At 39.5% G+C, this 18592-nt stretch overlaps 1 protein-coding gene across 5 annotated transcripts in view; it reads right to left on the bottom strand.

The window, feature by feature from the left end:
- The window catches only part of CHD2 (chromodomain helicase DNA binding protein 2), a 122715-nt gene that overhangs the window by 44184 nt on the left and 59939 nt on the right, over window positions 1-18592 (bottom strand). For all 5 annotated transcript variants that reach the window (XM_042941085.1, XM_042941084.1, XM_042941087.1 and 2 more), the window contains 8 exons: window positions 15863-16051; window positions 9859-10021; window positions 8928-9080; window positions 6686-6757; window positions 2856-3005; window positions 1886-2034; window positions 782-878; window positions 260-352 (listed from right to left, as the gene is read on the bottom strand). In XM_042941085.1, the coding sequence (XP_042797019.1) occupies window positions 260-352; window positions 782-878; window positions 1886-2034; window positions 2856-3005; window positions 6686-6757; window positions 8928-9080; window positions 9859-10021; window positions 15863-16051 (1066 nt within the window). The remainder of the gene's footprint in view (window positions 1-259; window positions 353-781; window positions 879-1885; window positions 2035-2855; window positions 3006-6685; window positions 6758-8927; window positions 9081-9858; window positions 10022-15862; window positions 16052-18592) is intronic.

Below are 18592 nucleotides of genomic sequence, written 5' to 3'. Positions count from 1 at the left end.
TTCACCAACTTTTCTCTATCCACTGACTCTGACTGGGCAGGACACACCACGTAAGCGACTACCTCCACACAGAAGACTATCTGTAGTGTACACTCACAATAACTATCTATACACACACCTGGAACTCGGGAGAAGAAAGGTAAGAGTCAACTGAGGTAAATTAAACGTAGAGCACCTTGCACACAGGAAGTACTCACAGATAATTAGTAGTAGTTAATAAATCAATGCTGAGGATTTCCTCCCACAATAATTTTCATACCTTAAACTGTGACAGAAGCTCATCTGTCGCACTTGTTGACACTTCATTCTCTCTAGTTTCAGCCAAGCGTAAAATTTCATCTATGTCCATTTCCTAAAGGGACACCAACAATACAATATGGTAAATGGGCAACAGTTATCACCATGAACTGCAGATGTTTGGTGCAAATAAACCAAATCTCCTTTCTGATACTTCATTTACCTTTACAGTACTCAAGCTTATTCCTTTACCTCTAATGTCTCAAACGATTATTTATACAAATGACAAGGTGAACTTAGGAAATTACAGGAAATAAAATTGGAATGAAAAAGAGCAAAGACAGAATCCTCAAATGCTTTTCTCATTCTTTCCTATTCTATTTAGTAAGAGCTTTGAGCTCTATTAAAAATAAAAAAGAAACTATACCCTTCAAGTAATTACTATTCTTTATAAACACCTCTCACAGACTCAAAATCTGCTTCCAGAAAAATTTAGACTCCCACGGATGCTTGTCAAAAACGTTTTTTCCTCATTGTTAATTACCTGAGGCTCTGACTCCTCCCCTTCAAGTTCTTTGAAGAGATCCTCTGCTCCAAATTTCAAAATAGCTGTCAGCTCTTCTTTATTAAAAGGATTTGAGCTGTAGAAGTAAAATGTAGTTGTAATCTCTCAAGAATGTCAAATAACCTCTATGGAATTCTACTATAAAATAGCTACCCTTCAAAAAGGAGTCAAATTACTGGTAAATTCTGCCCCAAGAAAAATGATCTCTCAAAGATTTCATTTTTTTTAATCCCCAGGATAAGTCTGTGTTGGTAAAGCTAACCTAGCAGCAGACTAAGAAATGAATTATTTTCCTGACGGCTCATCCATTACAGGGTTAAGAAACATAATTAGCAACATGAAAGAAGAGAATTCTTTTTTCTCTTTGTCCTTTGACTCAGAAAGTTATGGTTTACCAAGAATTTTCAACCTCTCATCTTTGGTCCAAAATAAAAGAACCAAGCTTTGTCCATTTAGGTTCCTCTTGAATGGAAAATGACCTGAAAATATTCTTTTTAGGGAAGGGCTCATTTGACTTCTACTTGTGACAGAGGCTGCAGGGAGGCCTCAGAAGACACTCAGCAATTTGGTCAAAACGTAAACTCAATCAGAGAAATAATTGTGCTCCTAAATAAAACCAACTGAAACTTGACTATCTTCCTTCTAGACCTTTCTGTTTTTAGTAGGAAAAGTAACAATCTCCACACAAACATTTTTCACCAATAGTAAACAGCGGCCAACCCCATCTGGCAGATTCTCACTACTGAAATGTTTAAGGCGACTTCGTGCTGAGATGAAAGATGAAAGTATGATGGAGGGGCATGTGGCTGCCACTGCTGCTGCGTCAAATGTCATATGTGGAGACAAAACCAAAAGGCAAACAGAGGGGCAAGAAAGAGGGAGAGCACATGAGCAGAGGGTTGAGAGGCAAAAAAAGAAATTAAAAAAATTAAAATGACATCTTGTGGTCTTCAATTGGCCTTTTCTAGGTAATTAATGAATAACACCAGTTGTAGAGAATCCTATTAGAAGGATGAATTCTATCAACTGTTGATGTAAAATCAGTTTGGCTCTGACCACCTCCTCTGTCTTTCTGGCACTTACTTGGACCTTCCTGAGTTGTTTTCTAGAACTGTCCGGCCAGTGGTATCCATGCGCTGAATCACCAGATGGTCCAATACCATCTTCTTTTTGGCCCGTTCAATGATCTCCTCCTCCACAGTCCCCTTTGTAACCAACCGGTAAATATTTACCTGTACAAAGAGAAAGGTTATGTTTATACCAGATCACACACACACACACACACACACACACACACACACACACACACAAGTTACCTCTGTCTAAAACCAAGAAGAGAAATAAAAAAAGACTTACTCTCTCCTACCAGAAATGACTATAAGCCATCCATCCAAACAGGTGGCTTGAGTAGATGCAATATTTTTACCGTAACCAGTTACAATCTTAAATAAAACTGCCTCTAAAGAACTATTATTATAGCCTATTCTAATGATAAAAATCTTGCTAAGAATAATCAGTTTCACTGATGACAAGCTTCACCAAAACTGAACCTCTGGCCGAATATGAAACTTAGGCATTACCCGATACTAGAGCAGATTTTGAGATTCACATGGAATCTCAAAGCAAAAAACAAAAAAACAAAAAAAGCATGTATTTTTCCAACATAGCTCAGAGCGAACACTGTCATGTATAATAAAAATAGGCCATTTTAAACAATGTTAGATTATTTAACAACTTACCCACATTAAAATAGAGAAAAATTTCAGTTCTAAATCTATTCATCAAATCTCTTTCCTGGGGTAAACCTGAAAGTCATTGGTGATGTACTTCTCAAACACCAAAAGAGAACAGTTTCCTAAGAAGTTCATCTTAGCCCCAAAACACCTTAGACGCCTTCTCTGTACTAATTAACAAGCAGGCATCTACACTTAAGGAAATGAAAGCAAACCAGGAAAAAAGCATTTTACAAACATCCTGGAAGGGCTAAATAACACCCCCCCCCCCCACTCTTCCGCCTCCCCCAAACCACATCCAGATGTCTCTCTCCACTGACCTGCTTCTTCTGACCAATTCTGTGGGCTCGGGCTTGTGCCTGCAAGTCGTTCTGGGGGTTCCAGTCAGAGTCAAAGATGACGACCGTGTCTGCCGAAGCCAGATTGATTCCCAGGCCACCAGCCCTTGTCGAGAGCAGGAAACAGAAGTCCTGTACACAATGCAATATACTACTTTATGCAGTGGCCTTCTCAGAAACAGTTTCACAGTCCAATAAGCCCTTACACCTGGAAACCCCTGCAGGTGTGAAGAAAAGTGAGATATGATGGACAAACTTTATGGAGGCTACAAGAATGTCAGGGACTTGATGGTAGAGTGAATTTTCGTTTCATTAAGCTGAAAGAGTCAGTGCAGTACACTAAGGAGTAAAGTCGATTCTAGTAAGGCAACCAGAACCAAAGAATTAGTGTTTTCTCCCGGCTAAAACTAGTGTTACAAGCAGTTAACAAAATCCAGAGATACTTCATTATCAAGGGGATCATTCCAGCAAGTTGCCTAGACACTCATTTTCTGGGTAAAGGTGAACTATGCCTCATAAGGTAGTCGGTTAAGTGGGTGAGGAACACAGCGACACTGCACCAATAGATCACATGCACTGGGACCAGCAAGAAGCACAGGATCCCTGATCAGCACAGCACACGCACAAAAAAAACTGAGCTGAAAAAAAATGTGCAGAGCACAAAAAAGTGTGTGGCTGAAGAGTCACGTGCAGGAAAAGACCCAGGCTCTGACATACTCGTTTTCACACCAATAATAGAGAATAAGCAGCCCCGTATACCTGCCTGCACCTGAGCGCTCAGAAAATATGGGGCAGGAGGCAGAGAATAAATTATGTGAGTCAGAAGAAAAGAAAGCCAAACAGATTTCTATTTTTAGGGCATTTGATCATGTATGTCAAAGGCTGACACCTTTTTGGCACACAAGTGACACTCAAAAATTGGTAGTTCTGAGTTACATTTTGATAAATGAGTGTCTTTAATATACAAAGACACGATGAAAAGCTCTCCACAGTCTAATTAAGTCACCCTCACCAGCATTTGGCCATAAAAATTTTAAAAATAGAGATAGCGGTCTCAGAAGAACTTTAAACGATTCCAGTAAAGACTGATCAACAGCTGTGCTGAGGCACACACTTCATGATGCTTGGTACAAATACCAAGCGACACGCCACACTCTAATTTACAGAAGCCTACAGGTAAACAGTGGACACTTCAGAATGAGATACCTACACCAAATAAAACACGGGGTCTGAATTAATCATAGAAACAATTTTCTCTATCAAAGATAATATGAATTATAAGATGTTATTTGTGTCTACTATCAAACTGAAGAGAGAAACTCAATGAAATTCAATGCTGCTAAGGGTGACATAAAAATGGAAATACTCATGCACAAGGAGTATGAATATAAACAGTTTTGGGAAATGTAGCAAAGTATACCAAAAACCTTTTTTAAATGCTCATACGCTCTTGACTACACATCCAAAGACAACAAAGTATGTGATCAGGTTTAAACATTAGGTTAAATAAAGGCACGAGCATGAGAAAATACTAGAAATTAATGTTTTTAATCTTTAATGACATGGGAAAATGCTCACAGAATTTTAAATGAAAAGTGACAACTATATGCAAAAGGATCCAATTAGGTAAACATACAGAGAAATAAACAGTTACATCCATTATGAATGGAAACACACCCCAATGATGTGAGCAGCCAGTTGTCTCAGGAATGGGGGTTTTGTACAATTTTTCTTCTTCGTACTCTTCACTATCTCCTAAATTTCTAAATGTGCATCGCATATTTCCCCCCAATGTTAAAGTATTTTTCTTAATAAAAAAGGCTCAGATGTGCAAAAACAAAAAAACAAAAAATGGTAGAAAACCTGTATCTTATATACAGCCACGGGGTGAAGAATTGAGATTTAAAAAAAAAAAAAAAAAAAAAAGGCGGCAACTTTAGCTTTTCTCTGAGAGAGGATAATATGAAACATTCAAAATATTTTTAATGTTTATTTATTTATTTTGAGAATGTGCAAGCAGGGGAGGGGCAGAGAGAGAGGGAGAGAGAATCCCAAGCAGGCACCGCGTTGTAAGTACACAGCCCGATGCAGTTTCCATCTCATGAATAATGAGATCATGACCTGAGCCGAAATCAAGAGTCAGATGCTTAACCAACTGAGCCACACAGGCACCCCTCATATTATTTTGTAAACTAAGAGTAGGGAACACAAAACCAATTTCAATAAATACTAAATAATAAAAATAGCTAGCATTTACTGAGTACTAGTTATGTGTCAGGCAAGGAGCCTAGTGATTGCTATGTGTGGATTACTGCATTTAATCCACTAACATTTTAGGCTAAAGAAGCCAAAATACTTTTTGTCTAACTAGGACTACGATGTGCAGTTCTAGAGGCAGAAGACATACCATTTTGGAGAAACAGACATAAACACTAAGAATTTAGCACTTAGCCCTTTAGAAAGCAGAACATTGTTAACTAAAATTTAAATGGAAAAAAAAAAAAAGACGTAAGAGAACTTTTTATAACTTTAAACGTTATGTTTCATTTTTTTGTTCTTGGTGATAGTTATATGGGTGTTTTCACTTTGTAAACATTCATCAAACTCTATACTTAAAATGTGCGTACTTTTGGGGCGCCTGGGTGGCTCAGTCGGTTAAGCGTCCGACTTCGACTCAGGTCATGATCTCGCGGTCCGTGAGTTCAGGCCCCACGTCGGGCTCTGGGCTGATGGCTCAGAGCCTGGAGCCTGTTTTGGATTCTGTGTCTCCCTCTCTCTCTGACCCTCCCCCGTTCATGCTCTGTCTCTGTCTCAAAAATAAATAAATGTTAAAAAAAAAAATTTTTTTTTAAATGTGCATACTTTTATTTTTGAGAGAGCGAGAGTGCACTGATAGCACGGAGCCCAATGCAGGTTCGAACTCAAGAACCATGAGATCGTGACCCGAGCTCGAGTCAGACGCTTAACAATCGAGGCACCCCAAAATGTGTGTACTTTTTTATATGCATGACACTTCAATTTAAGAAACTTGACTTGAAAAAAATCAAAAGAAAGCAGAATGTTCAGTCCGTTCTACCTATACAAAGTAGTGGCCCAGGCTTCAGAAGCGCTCATGTTCTCTCTGAAACTCTAGTTCTACTTCTGGCTGTCTCTGCTGATGCCTTTACCCGCACACAGGGCTACAGTGTTTTCTCCACTAAACCTCTTCTCCCCAGCTTCTCTCAAATCCCACAGCATCTAACAGTTTGATATGCACAAACCACAATATTACTATGGTTTCTAACTTTTCCTAAGCACCCCTTCTATATGTGCCTTAAAGCCTAAATACTTAAGAATGCAAATCTAAGGTGGACAACATAATTTAAGCCATCTCGTACCAGCAATCCAACAAATATGAGACCTGGCAAATGTATTTTTTAAGCCTCAGTCACCAAAAAAGTACATATCAGAACCTTCTGATGTAACACACATGTAAAATTAATCCTACAGGCCAGCCATCCCCAACCCTTGCCTTGCTGCTCTCCCAGGCCCAAAAATTTGCTATCTGGAAGTGACTACAGAACACTCAGTTGATATTAGAACTACTCTGTCAGTAATCCGGACCAGGGGAGATAAACAAGCATGCATATACTTTTCTGGAATAATAAACAAAATTACGAGGCATCCTTTATATTAGTGATTTCTCATTCCATTCTCAAAGCAGGAGAAATTTATAGCGAACTGTTTCTGAAATGAAATATATTAAGCCAGAAAGGCTTTCCCCTGGACACAGAACCCAAGCTGCCCAGATAACAAAGCCATGCATGGTATACCTCAGACCCATCTGCATTGAAGTGGTCCAGGGCCTGTTTTCGGATTTCTCCCTTGATGGAACCATCCAGACGCTGTAAAAATAAACCACAAGAAAATCATAAGGTAGAAAGATCAGCTACACTCTGAACAAAACACCAGACTTGCAACCTTTATCATTCCAACAACACCCACTTAGTAAAAATAACCAGAATGCACTGGCAACATGCTGTCAGGGGACTGTGCTTAAGCAGCACATCCTACTTGCCCAAGCTCTCCAGTTACAGACTCAAGGTCAGAAACTTCTGGATTCAAAGGGCTATCTAGGTTGATCCAAGGATCAGAATGGCTGCTGGGGCCTATACGGAGAAAGATGGCAATACTCAAGCTGTGCTCAGAAGCTGTGTTTGCTTCTACATCTATAGGTACTAAAGAGATCAGGACACTGTACCACTGGTCACCTAATAACTAGCTCATACAGAAAATGGTCCTTCTTAGCTAATGCGACTACAAGGTGCACAGTTATTAAGGGCTACACAAACCAAAAAATTTTGTCTGGAAACATTTTGCCATAACATTAAAAGTGTTTAAATTAAGTTGATCATATATCCCAGCTTTTCCAAAAATTACACTCTGAAATCACAGCAAAATGTTTAAGCAGCCAAAACGCATATTCAAGAGAGCCTCTGGCATTAACTAGTTCTTTTATTAGAGTATGTGTCAGTTCTAGATCCTAATGTCACCATAGAAAACCGTATGTCAAAAAAATACTTGAGAACTGTCACCTGTCATCTGTACACATAAAGCATTTCTTACTCTTTAAAATCATATTCACATGTCTTCCCCTCACAATCACCACTTGAGATGAACAAAGTATCTCATTTCACAGAAGGCAAAACTGACCCAAGAGATGATGTCAGCTGGCCAGTGATGGGCGAGTGGCCAGGGACATAGTCCATGGAAGGACCTACACCTCCCCAGCTCAGAGCTCTGCTGACCAGACCCAGAGCCACAGAAACACATGTCAGATCACACCTGGCAACCCTCTTTCTCCTTTCTTACTTACCGACTCTGTTCAAAGCCTTAGCCCAAATATATGTTTAAATGGCAGGTTCAGAGCCTATATTTGAAATCAGAGAACCTAAATGCTCTCCTTTAAAATTCCCATTAATAGAAAACAGCAGACATGCCAGACCCAAGTGGACTGCAGTCTAACATTCCCTTCGGAGAATAGAAATGAATTTTTGTTCTACCTGATATTAAATGATGAGCTTGACCTGAAAGCTCGTCAGACACACTGAGAGATAACTGTCTTTATGCAGCGTGCTGATTTCTTAAATAATAACCCAGTATTAAACCATATTCTAAGACAGCTGCTGAAAGACCACACAAGATATTATGGATATGACAACACCTTTCAGGGCATTTTGAAAGACAATCTGTTAGTGAGTTTAAAGCTTGGCCTTCTTAAGAAACAATCACTAACTCCAAGTTTCTTCAATACCAGTCTAATTACATAGGTTGGTTGGAGAGTCCATCCACTCAAAGTCAAAGAAAGAATATTTCCCAGGCAATCTTAAACATCAAAGCACTTAAAGGTTATGCCAAAAGTCAAGATAAACAGCACACACGTCCATAAATGAATTGGAGAGAAGTTTCACACAGTCTAATACCCAAAAAAATACTGTGCTGAGGAAACTCCTCTCCCTCTTATCTGGTTTTTCTCCTTACACTGTAGGAGATGACTGAGTGAAAACAAAACTCCACGGTAACAATCCCACAGAGAAGAGAGGGGCCACCTTGCTTCAGGGCCCAGCAAACTTTTCACGTGTGCTGATCCTGTGAGTCCCAGCCTCACAGCCAGGGTCAGCTTCCTCTGGGATGAATACACAGAACTATCACCTCTCTCTTTCTTCCTAGGAACTGGACTTCTGTAATTAGGTCCACACTCCTTCCTCTCTACTATTACCCCAGACATGGGGCCATAAGAAACCATCTGACACATTTCTCTTGCCTGCTTTTCCTCTATTACTCACCTCTTTACTGCCCCCCCGGCCGGCCCCCAAAACAGAATGACCTCACATGACCATTTTCATTACAGGGTAGCTTAAAGGTATGGAAATAAACATAAAGACCCTCCTGGAACCTTAATTTCAATTTGTTTCCAGCTAGGAAACTTGTTTCCTAACTTTAGGATAATTTAACAAGCAAAGCACATAAGCCGGAGAGAGGCAAGCAGGGACTCCAATTTCTGAGCATCCTTACCTGGAAAGGATAGTGCTTGATAGTCAGGTACTCAGCCAGGATGTCCAACATTCGGACCATCTGGGAGAAGATAAGGACTCTATTCCCCCTTTCTCGAAGTCTTGTCAACAGTTTATCTAATAGAATCAGCTTCCCACTGCTCCTGATCAGGGACTGGAGATTAACAAGACATTCCAATCATCACACACCAACCCATATTTCAATTTGCCCTTAATCACAAAGAGTTCCTTTATTTTCAATTTTTGTTAACGCTTATTTATTTTTGAGAGACAGAGACAGAGAACAAGCAAGGGAAGGGCAAACAGAGAGGGAGACACAGAATCTGAAGCAGGCTCCAGGCTCTGAGCTGTCAGCACAGAGCCCAATGTGGGACACGAACCCGTGAACCGTTAGCTCATTACCTGAGCCGAAGTCAGATACTTAACCAACTGAGCCACCCAGGCGCCCTGAAGAGTTCCTATTTTTAAAATCATCTTTAGGGGCACCTGGGTGGCTCAATCAGTTTAGTGTCCAACTCTTGATTTCAGCTCACGACATGATCTCACTGTTCGTGGGATTGAGCTCCGAGCTGGGCTCGACACTGACAGTGTAGAGCCGGCTTTCCATCCTCTCTGCCTCTCTCTCTCTCTGTCCTACCCCTCTCGTACAAGTTTTGCTCTCTGTTTCTCTCAAAATAAATTTTAAACCCATCTTTAGGCTGAAACCCCATATAGTCTGGCTGACAAGTAATTCCTCAAATGCTCTGCACCTGGTTTATCTGCGACATTGTACTTTCCATACTTCTCCTATTTAACTTTCCTCATCTGTTTTTAAAGCTTCTTTTGATGCTCCATGAAGAGTCATCAAAGGAGGAAAGAAAAGACTTTGATAAAAAGCATCTATAGACACTGAAGTGCTTGAGGACTTCATTACAAACGAGGTGACCACGCACCAGGAGAACCTCCTGCCCGTTCTCTCGCTCGCTGTCTTCTGGGGGTTTGATCAGGTAGCAATGGTTGCAGCATTTTTTCAATTCCATCACAATGTTCAGGAAACCAGACGTGCTGCCTCGTGTTCCCTTGGCAAGAGCCTTGTAATTCCTGGTCAGAATCCATCTGCAAATTAAAATAATGACCTTCAATTCAAAGAGAGAATCGGAGGCATCAGATTATAAGAGAGAGCAAAGTTACTGGAAAGATAAAGACCAAAAAGGCCTAGGACCGTTAAAAACCATGGAGGGATATTTCACTTTCCATCTCCTGCCGCCCAACCAGGACTGCTCACAGCTTGAGTCTGGTTCAGAGTGTTAACCACTGGGTAAACATGTTCTACTGGGCATTTCAACCTGACTGAACACAAGAATATTAAAAAGAAATAACAGTGAAATATATGTACATATACACACACATGTGAAACAAGGACTGTCACCGAAGCACTCTTTATCACAACATAAAAATGGAAATAAGTTGCCTAATAGTAGAAGACTAGTTAAATAAAGATTACCAAGAGACAGAAGCTATGTACCCATTTACAAACTGTTGTAGAAGGACATTTTATATGACAAAATGCTCATGGTAACTATCTTTTATATCTAAATTTTAAAAGAGAAAAGGAGAAATACATAGGTATTTATGTATATCCATATATAAGCTTTAACTATACACTATAAAACATTAAAAGTGCTTTTTTTTCTGAGTAATGAAACCTCTTTACACTTTTAACAATCCTACTTTTAGAAATCTATCTCAAAGTAGAGTGTTCATGGATTTTCACTGTAGTACAGTTTGTAAGAGTAAAGTATTTGAGGGTTGTCTGGGTGGCTCAGTTAGTTGGGCATCAGACTGCTAATTTCAGCTCAAGTCATGACCTCACAGTTGTGAGATTGAGCCCCATATGGGGCTTTGCACTGAGCGTGGAGCCTGCTTAATATTCTCTGCCTCCCTCTCCCTTTGCCCCTTCCCCCACTTGCCCTCCCTCTCAAAAATAATAGATTAAAAAAGAAAAAAAGAGTCAAGTATTTGAAACAATCCAAATGTCCTCCACGAGGGCTGGTTGAATAAACTATGCTACAAATCAACAATGGAATATTATGCAGTTGCAAAAAGAAGAGAGTATCTTTATAAACTACTATGGAGTGTTCTTCAGCACACATCACTGAGTGAAAAAAGGTACAGAAAAATGTATACAGTATGCTGTTTATATAGGAGGAGGGAGACAGCAAAATGGTTAAAATGTATTTGGTTGTATTTTAAAAATTAGAAAATAAAGGAAAGAAAAACATTAAGAATTTTACTTGGTATCACCTAAGGGAAGAAAGGCCTAGAATGAAGGGGACAAGGATAGAAGCTAGGTATATTTGAACATGCCAGCTTTTGTAGTTGTGCCCTTGGAACTCTACAAATATTATAGTTATGAAGAAAAATTAAGCAAAGTCATCTTTAAAAAGTAAAACTAAAATGAAATCAAATATTGTATCTAGTTAGGAGCATATCCACAAGACAAAGGATCTCAAGTGCTTTTAAGACTCTTAACCATTTCTAATAGAATATACCTTTAAATTTTATTTATTTTTGAGAGACAGAGAGAGAGCGAGCGAGCGTGCACGGGTGAGGGAGGGGCAGAGACAGAGAGGGAGACACAGAATCTGAAGCAGGCTCCAGGCTCTGAGCTGTCAGCACAGAGCCCGATGTGGGACCTGAACTCACGAACCATGAGATCATGACCTGAGCCAAAGTGGGACACTCAACCAACTGAGCCACCCAAGTGCCCCTCCAATGGAACACAAACAAAATACAAACAAAAAAAACCCTTAACCTGTTTTTGTTATTCACAATGCTGACAATAATCCTTGCATTAAAATTATTGTAAAGCTGTGTGTGTAGTATGAATTGGGTTGGTGCAGTTGAGAAGTCAAATTTTTGGTAGGGGTATTAAGACTATTAAGGTCAAATAAAATCTCTACGTTGTCCTGTTTAATTGGAAAAAAAATCATGATGTATTTTTCTTCTGTTTAAAAACAAATTTTCTAATTCTGTCCACAGAAAAAGCCTGTGAGTGATGTCCAATGTAGCTGCAAATAACAGCTCTAGTAGCCAATTTGTGGTCTCCAAATTCCATTTTCCAACAAAATAGTATGCAGAGCATGCTGGATATATGGCTGACTCTAGTTCTGAGGCAGGAAACGTACAAGATGAACATGGACATTTTATTATTTCAGAAAGCAAAAAGCTATCAACTACTGCTAGGATTATGTCAAAAGGCCTCAGAACCAACTTGAATAAGCTCCTCCCAGCTAAAAATGGGAGTCATTCTAACCATGAGTGTAAAACAATACCTGTCACAGAATGAAGCACAAATTTGCTTATTGAGGAGTTCACAATCATACCAAAACAAATCTCATTGGTCAAAACCTCTGAAGACATGGAGATAACCTATTGTTTCTTTTAAAAATGTCAAATATCCAACATGAATGGACCTCGAGCACACTGTGCTAAGTCAGACAGAGAAAGACAAGTACTATATAGTATCACTTATATGTGGAATCTAAAAAAGCCAAACTCATAAAAACACAAAGTAAAATAGTGGTTACCTGGAAATGTGGGGATGGGACAGATGTTGTTTAAAAGTACAAACTGCAATGAGTAGTAAATGATCCCTAGAGATCTAATGCATGGCATAGTGAATACAGACAACAGTATCATATACTCATCCACTCTACTACGAGACTAGAACTTAATGACTCCAACCACTAAAAAGAAAGGATCATTAGGTAATGTGATACCGATGCTAACTACACTACAATGACAATATATTATAGTATGTAACTATATCAAAGTAACATGTTATACACCTTATATTTGTACTTTATATGTCAAACATGTTTCAATTTACTTATTTTTTAATGTTTATTTTTGAGAGAGAGAGTCAGAGAGCGAGCAGAGGGGGGACAGAGAGAGAGGGGGACACAGACTCTGAAGCAGGTTCTAGGCTCTGAGCTGTCAGCACAGAGCCTGACATGGGGCTTGAACTCACAAACCACGAGATCATGACCTGAGCAGAGGTCGGACATTTAACCAAATGAGCCACCCAGGCACCCCAAACATATTTCAATTTAAAAAATTATATTTTGTTGGGGTGCCTGGGTGGCTCAGTCGGTTGAGCATCCAACTCTTGATTTCAGCTTGAAATCCCCAGGATCATGGGATCAAGCCTGGTGTCCAGCTCTGCACTGAGCATGGTGCCTACTTGGGACTGACTCACTCACTCACACTCTCTCACACTCTCTCTCTCTCTCTCTCTCCCTCCCTCCCTCCCCCTTTGACCCTTCCCCACTTGTGCTCTAAAATAAAAAACACTTTTTTAAAAATTAGTGTTTTTTAAATGTCAAAAATCAAAAAGAATTATGCATTTACTTATTCTGTTTTTCCTATATGAACTGTTCCTCAGTTGAAACAGGGAAGTTTCTTTTTGTAGAAGTGTTCCAGCTAATAAACAAAGGAGTACTAAAATTTGAATAGCACCACTTTGTAATCCCTAATGAAGTAATGGATCTAGGCAATGCTTACCAAATACTTGCTAATATCACAAGAAGACAATCTCCTATGAAAGAATGTACCTTTGCATTCTATGAAATACTCATACTGAATCTGAGTCTAATCAAACATCTACACTTATCTGGAAATGAGAAGGGATCAAATAAAAATATTAAATGATGCCACGGAGCTAGAATCAGAAAAATCCAGGCTGTGAAAAATATCTAGAGAACACAGACTCAGTTTCTTCTCAAAAAATTTACAAGGACGGGGTAAACGGGTTCAAATAAACTGAAGAGACATGCCAACCAGTCATAATGTATGGAGCTTACTTACATCCCAATGCAAACAAGCCATCTGTGTGCATGTGTGTATGTGCCTGTGTATATTATGTATATGACAACCAGGGAAATGTTAACACTAAGTATTATAAAAATAAGGAATTATTGATATTTTAAGTATAATAAGAGTATTGAAGTTATGTTTTTATTGAGGTATGATTGACATGTAACACTGCATTAGCTTCAGGTGTACAACATGATTTGATACTTGTATATACTGCAAAATGATCACCACGGTAAGTCTAACATCTATCACCCTACACAGTTACAAAAACCTTTTTCCTCGGTGGTGGGGACTTTTAGGATCTATTCTCTTAACAAGTTTCAAATATACAATATGGTATTATTAATCATAACTGCCATGCTGCATGTTCCATCCTCATGACTTACTTATTTTATAACCAGAAGTTTGTTTATATGTTTTGACCCCCCCCCTTCACCCATTCCTCTTACCCCCCATCTCACCCCCTCCCCCGGCAACCACTGTTCTGTTCTCTGTATGTGTAAGTTTGGTTTTGTTGTTGCTGTTGTTTTGTCTCACTTTAGTCCTTATCTTTTAGGTACCTACAGAAACATTTGATAAGTACCTGAACCATGTTTCAAACAATCTAGGGGTGGAAATGGGGGTGCAAATGAAGATACAGGTGAACTGAGGCTGGCTATGAGTGGGTAACTGAAACTGGGTTGACTCTGGGTACATGACTACCTCCTATTCTATTTCGGTACATAGCAGAGATTTCCCAGAATAAAAAGATTTTTAAAAGTCAAGCTAGTATTAGGCAAAAGGGTCAGATAGTAATTTTTGACCACTAAAATCTTGTGGTTTTTTTGGTTTCATTAAAAACAAGCAGGGACTGGGTGCCTCGGTCAGTTAAGTGTCCAACTTTGGCTCAGGACATGATCTCATGGTCTATGAGTTTGAGCTCCACGTCAGGCTCTGTGCTAATAGCTCAGAGCCTGGAGCCTGCTTCAGATTCTGTTACCCGCCCCCACCACCCACACACACACACACACACACACACACACACACACACACACACACACCCCTCTCTGTCAAAAATAAAAATATTTTTGGGGCACCTGGGTGGCTCAGTCGGTTAAGCGTCCGACTTTGGCTCAGGTTATGATCTCACGTTTCATGGGTTCAAGCCCCACGTTGGGCTCTGTGCTGACAGCTCAGAGCCTGGAGCCTGCTTCAGATTCTGTGTCTCCCCTCTCTGCCCCTCCCCTGCTCATGCACGCGCTCTCTGTCTCAAAAATAAATAAACATTAAAAAAATTTTTTTAATAAATTAAAAAAAAATAAAAAAATTTTTTAAGTTTTGAATTAAAAAAAAAAAAAGCAAGGCATATTATTAGAGAGATTACCAAACTTTTAACCTTAGACTATAATTTTCACGGTATGTAGTTATAATTACTCCAGATTTAACTTGAAATAATCAAAACTAAAGCCCATTACGAGCATATTATATACTACCCCCTGTCCCAAATCCAGCATTTTGCCTTAAACTCATCATAACCTAAACCAAGTCCATAACCTGGCCAGGCCACTTGGGGTGCCAGAAAGGAGAGCATCTTCCCCCATCAGCACAGAGGGGAACACTTTTCCTTCTAAACCCGCACAGCCCCCTGCATCTGCCTCAGTTAGTAAACAAACCTGTTTTAGCCACTTGTCTCTACTCTGTCTTCCCTACTGAGCAACACTTCTGGCAGGAACATGTTCCACCCATCTTCGTACTCCCAGTATTTAGCACAATGCCTGCCACTTTGTAGAATCTTAGTAACTGACTGAATTGAGTAGCAGAAGAAATACATGACTGGGTGAAATATACCTGTTTATTGGAAGGGGATTAGCATTAAAACTTAACATGTACTTCGGACTACCCACATAATGAAAAGTGCTGTGCAAATTCTCACCCAAAGAAAAAAGCAAGAATAAAACTTCCTCTTTCTAACCATGAGTATACTGCTTCTTAAATCTGTGTTGAGGCATCACTGAAAAAAGCAGTCTGTCAACTGTCTATCTTATGGCTTCTCTGTACTGATGTTAATCCCACTGAGGCTTGACCCGGCCCACAGCTTACTTGTAATACTGCTTCTGCAGAGCAGACATCTCCACCCTGAGGATCTGTTCCACTTTGGCAGGAAGGGATTTTTCTACATCCTTTTTGACCCTACGGAGAAGGAAGGGTTCCAACACCTTATGGAGACTCTGATAGCCGTTTTCCCTTCCTTTCCCATGGTCCTCTTCAAAATCTTCCCAGAATTCAAACCTGGAAATAAAACAGGACAGTGTTCATTACAGAAGCAACCGAGAAGAAAAAGAAGCAGTTTTTCAAGCTAAAATTTCAATTAACTAAATGGAAAAAATAATCTGTAAACAAACAACAAACAAAATAAGACTCTTCCCTATAAGGAAAGATAAATTTTATCAGTCACTAGCTCAGGAATACAAGAGAGGGGAAAACAGTAAGGAAAGAGAAAACCACTGAATCAATCCAATGAGTCTACAGAGAAAACCCACTGAATCAATCCAATGAGTCTACACTGGATAACACTGGGTTTCCAATTCTTAGACTGGATCTAGAGTTCACAGGACACTTCTGTATAACATGCAATGAGTAAGTATACATAAGTTATTGTTATGAAATGTTCTTCAGAAAAACTAATAAGCTATCTTTTAATAAGCTGCAATTTCTTAGGAAACAAATTCAAAGGTAAGAGAATTAGTGGCAATATTACAGCTGTCACCACTCAAAGGTAAAGTCAGTTACATAATTTCCATCAATAATCTTCACTGTTCATAGATTAAAAAATTAGTGGATTTATGATGACAGTAACCAAACTATGGCCCCCAAATAAGAACAGTAACACAAGTGACACCAATTTAATAGTATTAGAACTTGAAGACACAAATTTTATTAACAATAAATTCTAAAACTTAGGGGCGTCTGGGTGGCTCAGTCAGTTACATGCCCAACTTTGGCTCTGGTCATGATCTTGCAGTTTGTGAGTTTGAGTCCCACATGGGGCTGTCTGCTCTCAGCTCAGAGCCTGCTTTGGATCCTCTGTCCCCCTCTCTCTCTGCCCCTCTCCCACTCTATCTCTCAAAAATAAATGTTAAAAAAAATTTTTAATGAATTAAAAAACTTGTCACCATAATAATTCTGCCTCAACTCTATAGAGGAAAGTTCCTTGCATTTCAACATCTTTTAACTTTTTTTCAATGTTCATTTATTTTTGAGAGACAGAGCATGAACAGGGGAGGGGCAGAGAGAGAGAGAGGGAGACACAGAAGCTGAAGCAGGCTCCAGGCTCTGAGCTGTCAACACAGAGCCTGATGCAGGGCTCGAACCCATGAACCGTGAGATCGTGACCTGAGCCAAAGCCGGACGCTCAACTGACTGAGCCACCCAGGTGCCCCCTTGCATTTCAATCTTAATTCAATCATCTTTGATTACTAACGGGCCTGTGGCAGAAGTCCAGAATAGGACACGGTGAACAGATTTCTTTCAAAAACAAACCCCAAAAATGAAGGAAATTTATTTCATGAGGATTGAAAGAAGTACACGGTTTTGCCACTAGAAAGCCAATGATGCACTTGGAGGAGCTAGCAGGGTTCTGTGTGCAAACTAAAGCTCAGTAGGGGAGAGCATGCCATCGACCAAGCCTAGCACTCAGTTGATCGCTGCTGCGTGGTCTGCCCTCTGATACCAGGCAGCCCTCCTCTGTTGAGGCCAGTCATGTTCCGGAATAAATAGCTCAACATTTCCTAGAGCTCTGTAAGACTCCAAAGCAACTACTCTCTGCTAAAATGGAAAGTCAGAGAGAAAATGCCAGCACCGCTAGTGTGCACTGGCATCAAGAGAGCCTGCTGCCATTTCTGAACTGATAAACGGCCACGCATTTCACCAGGCACTGCGAGGTGGGTCAACACCTGCCTCGGTAACACCTAGGAATGAACAAAACAGCCATCTTCAGGAAGTTCAGGCAAAAAGATCTTTTGGGGTAGAAATCTAAACACATCACTAGAGCTTATAGCCTGATAAACCTAAGTTGTATTTTGTCACACTTCTATGAAAATACTCCAGGAACAAAAATAAATGAGGAATTAAAACTAGGAAGAAGACTAAAATGAACAAGGCCAACTGAACTATCTCAATGCTAGGGATGGCACATCACACACAAAATGTATGAAGCAACTGGACATCAGGAACTATCACCATATCAAGCTATTTTCTGAAGAGCTGGGAGACAAATTTAAGAGAACATTTCAATTTACTTAACGTTCATTATCATTAATTAAAACTATACTAGTCTAAAAACTTAAATATAAACCTTATTTATAAGTTACTTCCCCTACTGTGCTAGACAACAAATATTTTCACCTACTTAGTGTATTCTTACTAAAAAGCATTAAGAATCCCTTTATGTATACACTGAATGGTTTATGAATGGCCTATGGTTGCTTTCCCTCTGAACAGCAGAGATGAGTAGCTGTAACAGACCATAATGCCTATAAGCTGGAAATGTTTCTTATCAGGTCCCTTTAAGAAAAAGTTTGCTGTTCTCTAAAGCAGAATACTGTCAACTTAAAATACCACATACATAAAAGGTATAGGCTTATAGCAGTAAGTAACTTAACAATAACACCATGCACAGCCTAGAGGTTATTTTAGATATATCCCTATTATCAACTTGTGTACATAACATATGACTCTCACAAAAGTAGGAACAATTTGGATTGCTTAAATATTCCAGACTTTGGGATTTTAGAAAAATAGAAGTTCACTCTACTGAGGAATAACAAAGAA

Source organism: Panthera leo, chromosome B3, assembly GCF_018350215.1.
Source record: "Panthera leo isolate Ple1 chromosome B3, P.leo_Ple1_pat1.1, whole genome shotgun sequence".
Classification (NCBI taxonomy): Eukaryota; Metazoa; Chordata; class Mammalia; order Carnivora; family Felidae; genus Panthera; species Panthera leo.
The sequence above is the reverse complement of the archived record's forward strand: the minus strand, read 5'-3'. Positions and strand labels throughout refer to the sequence as shown.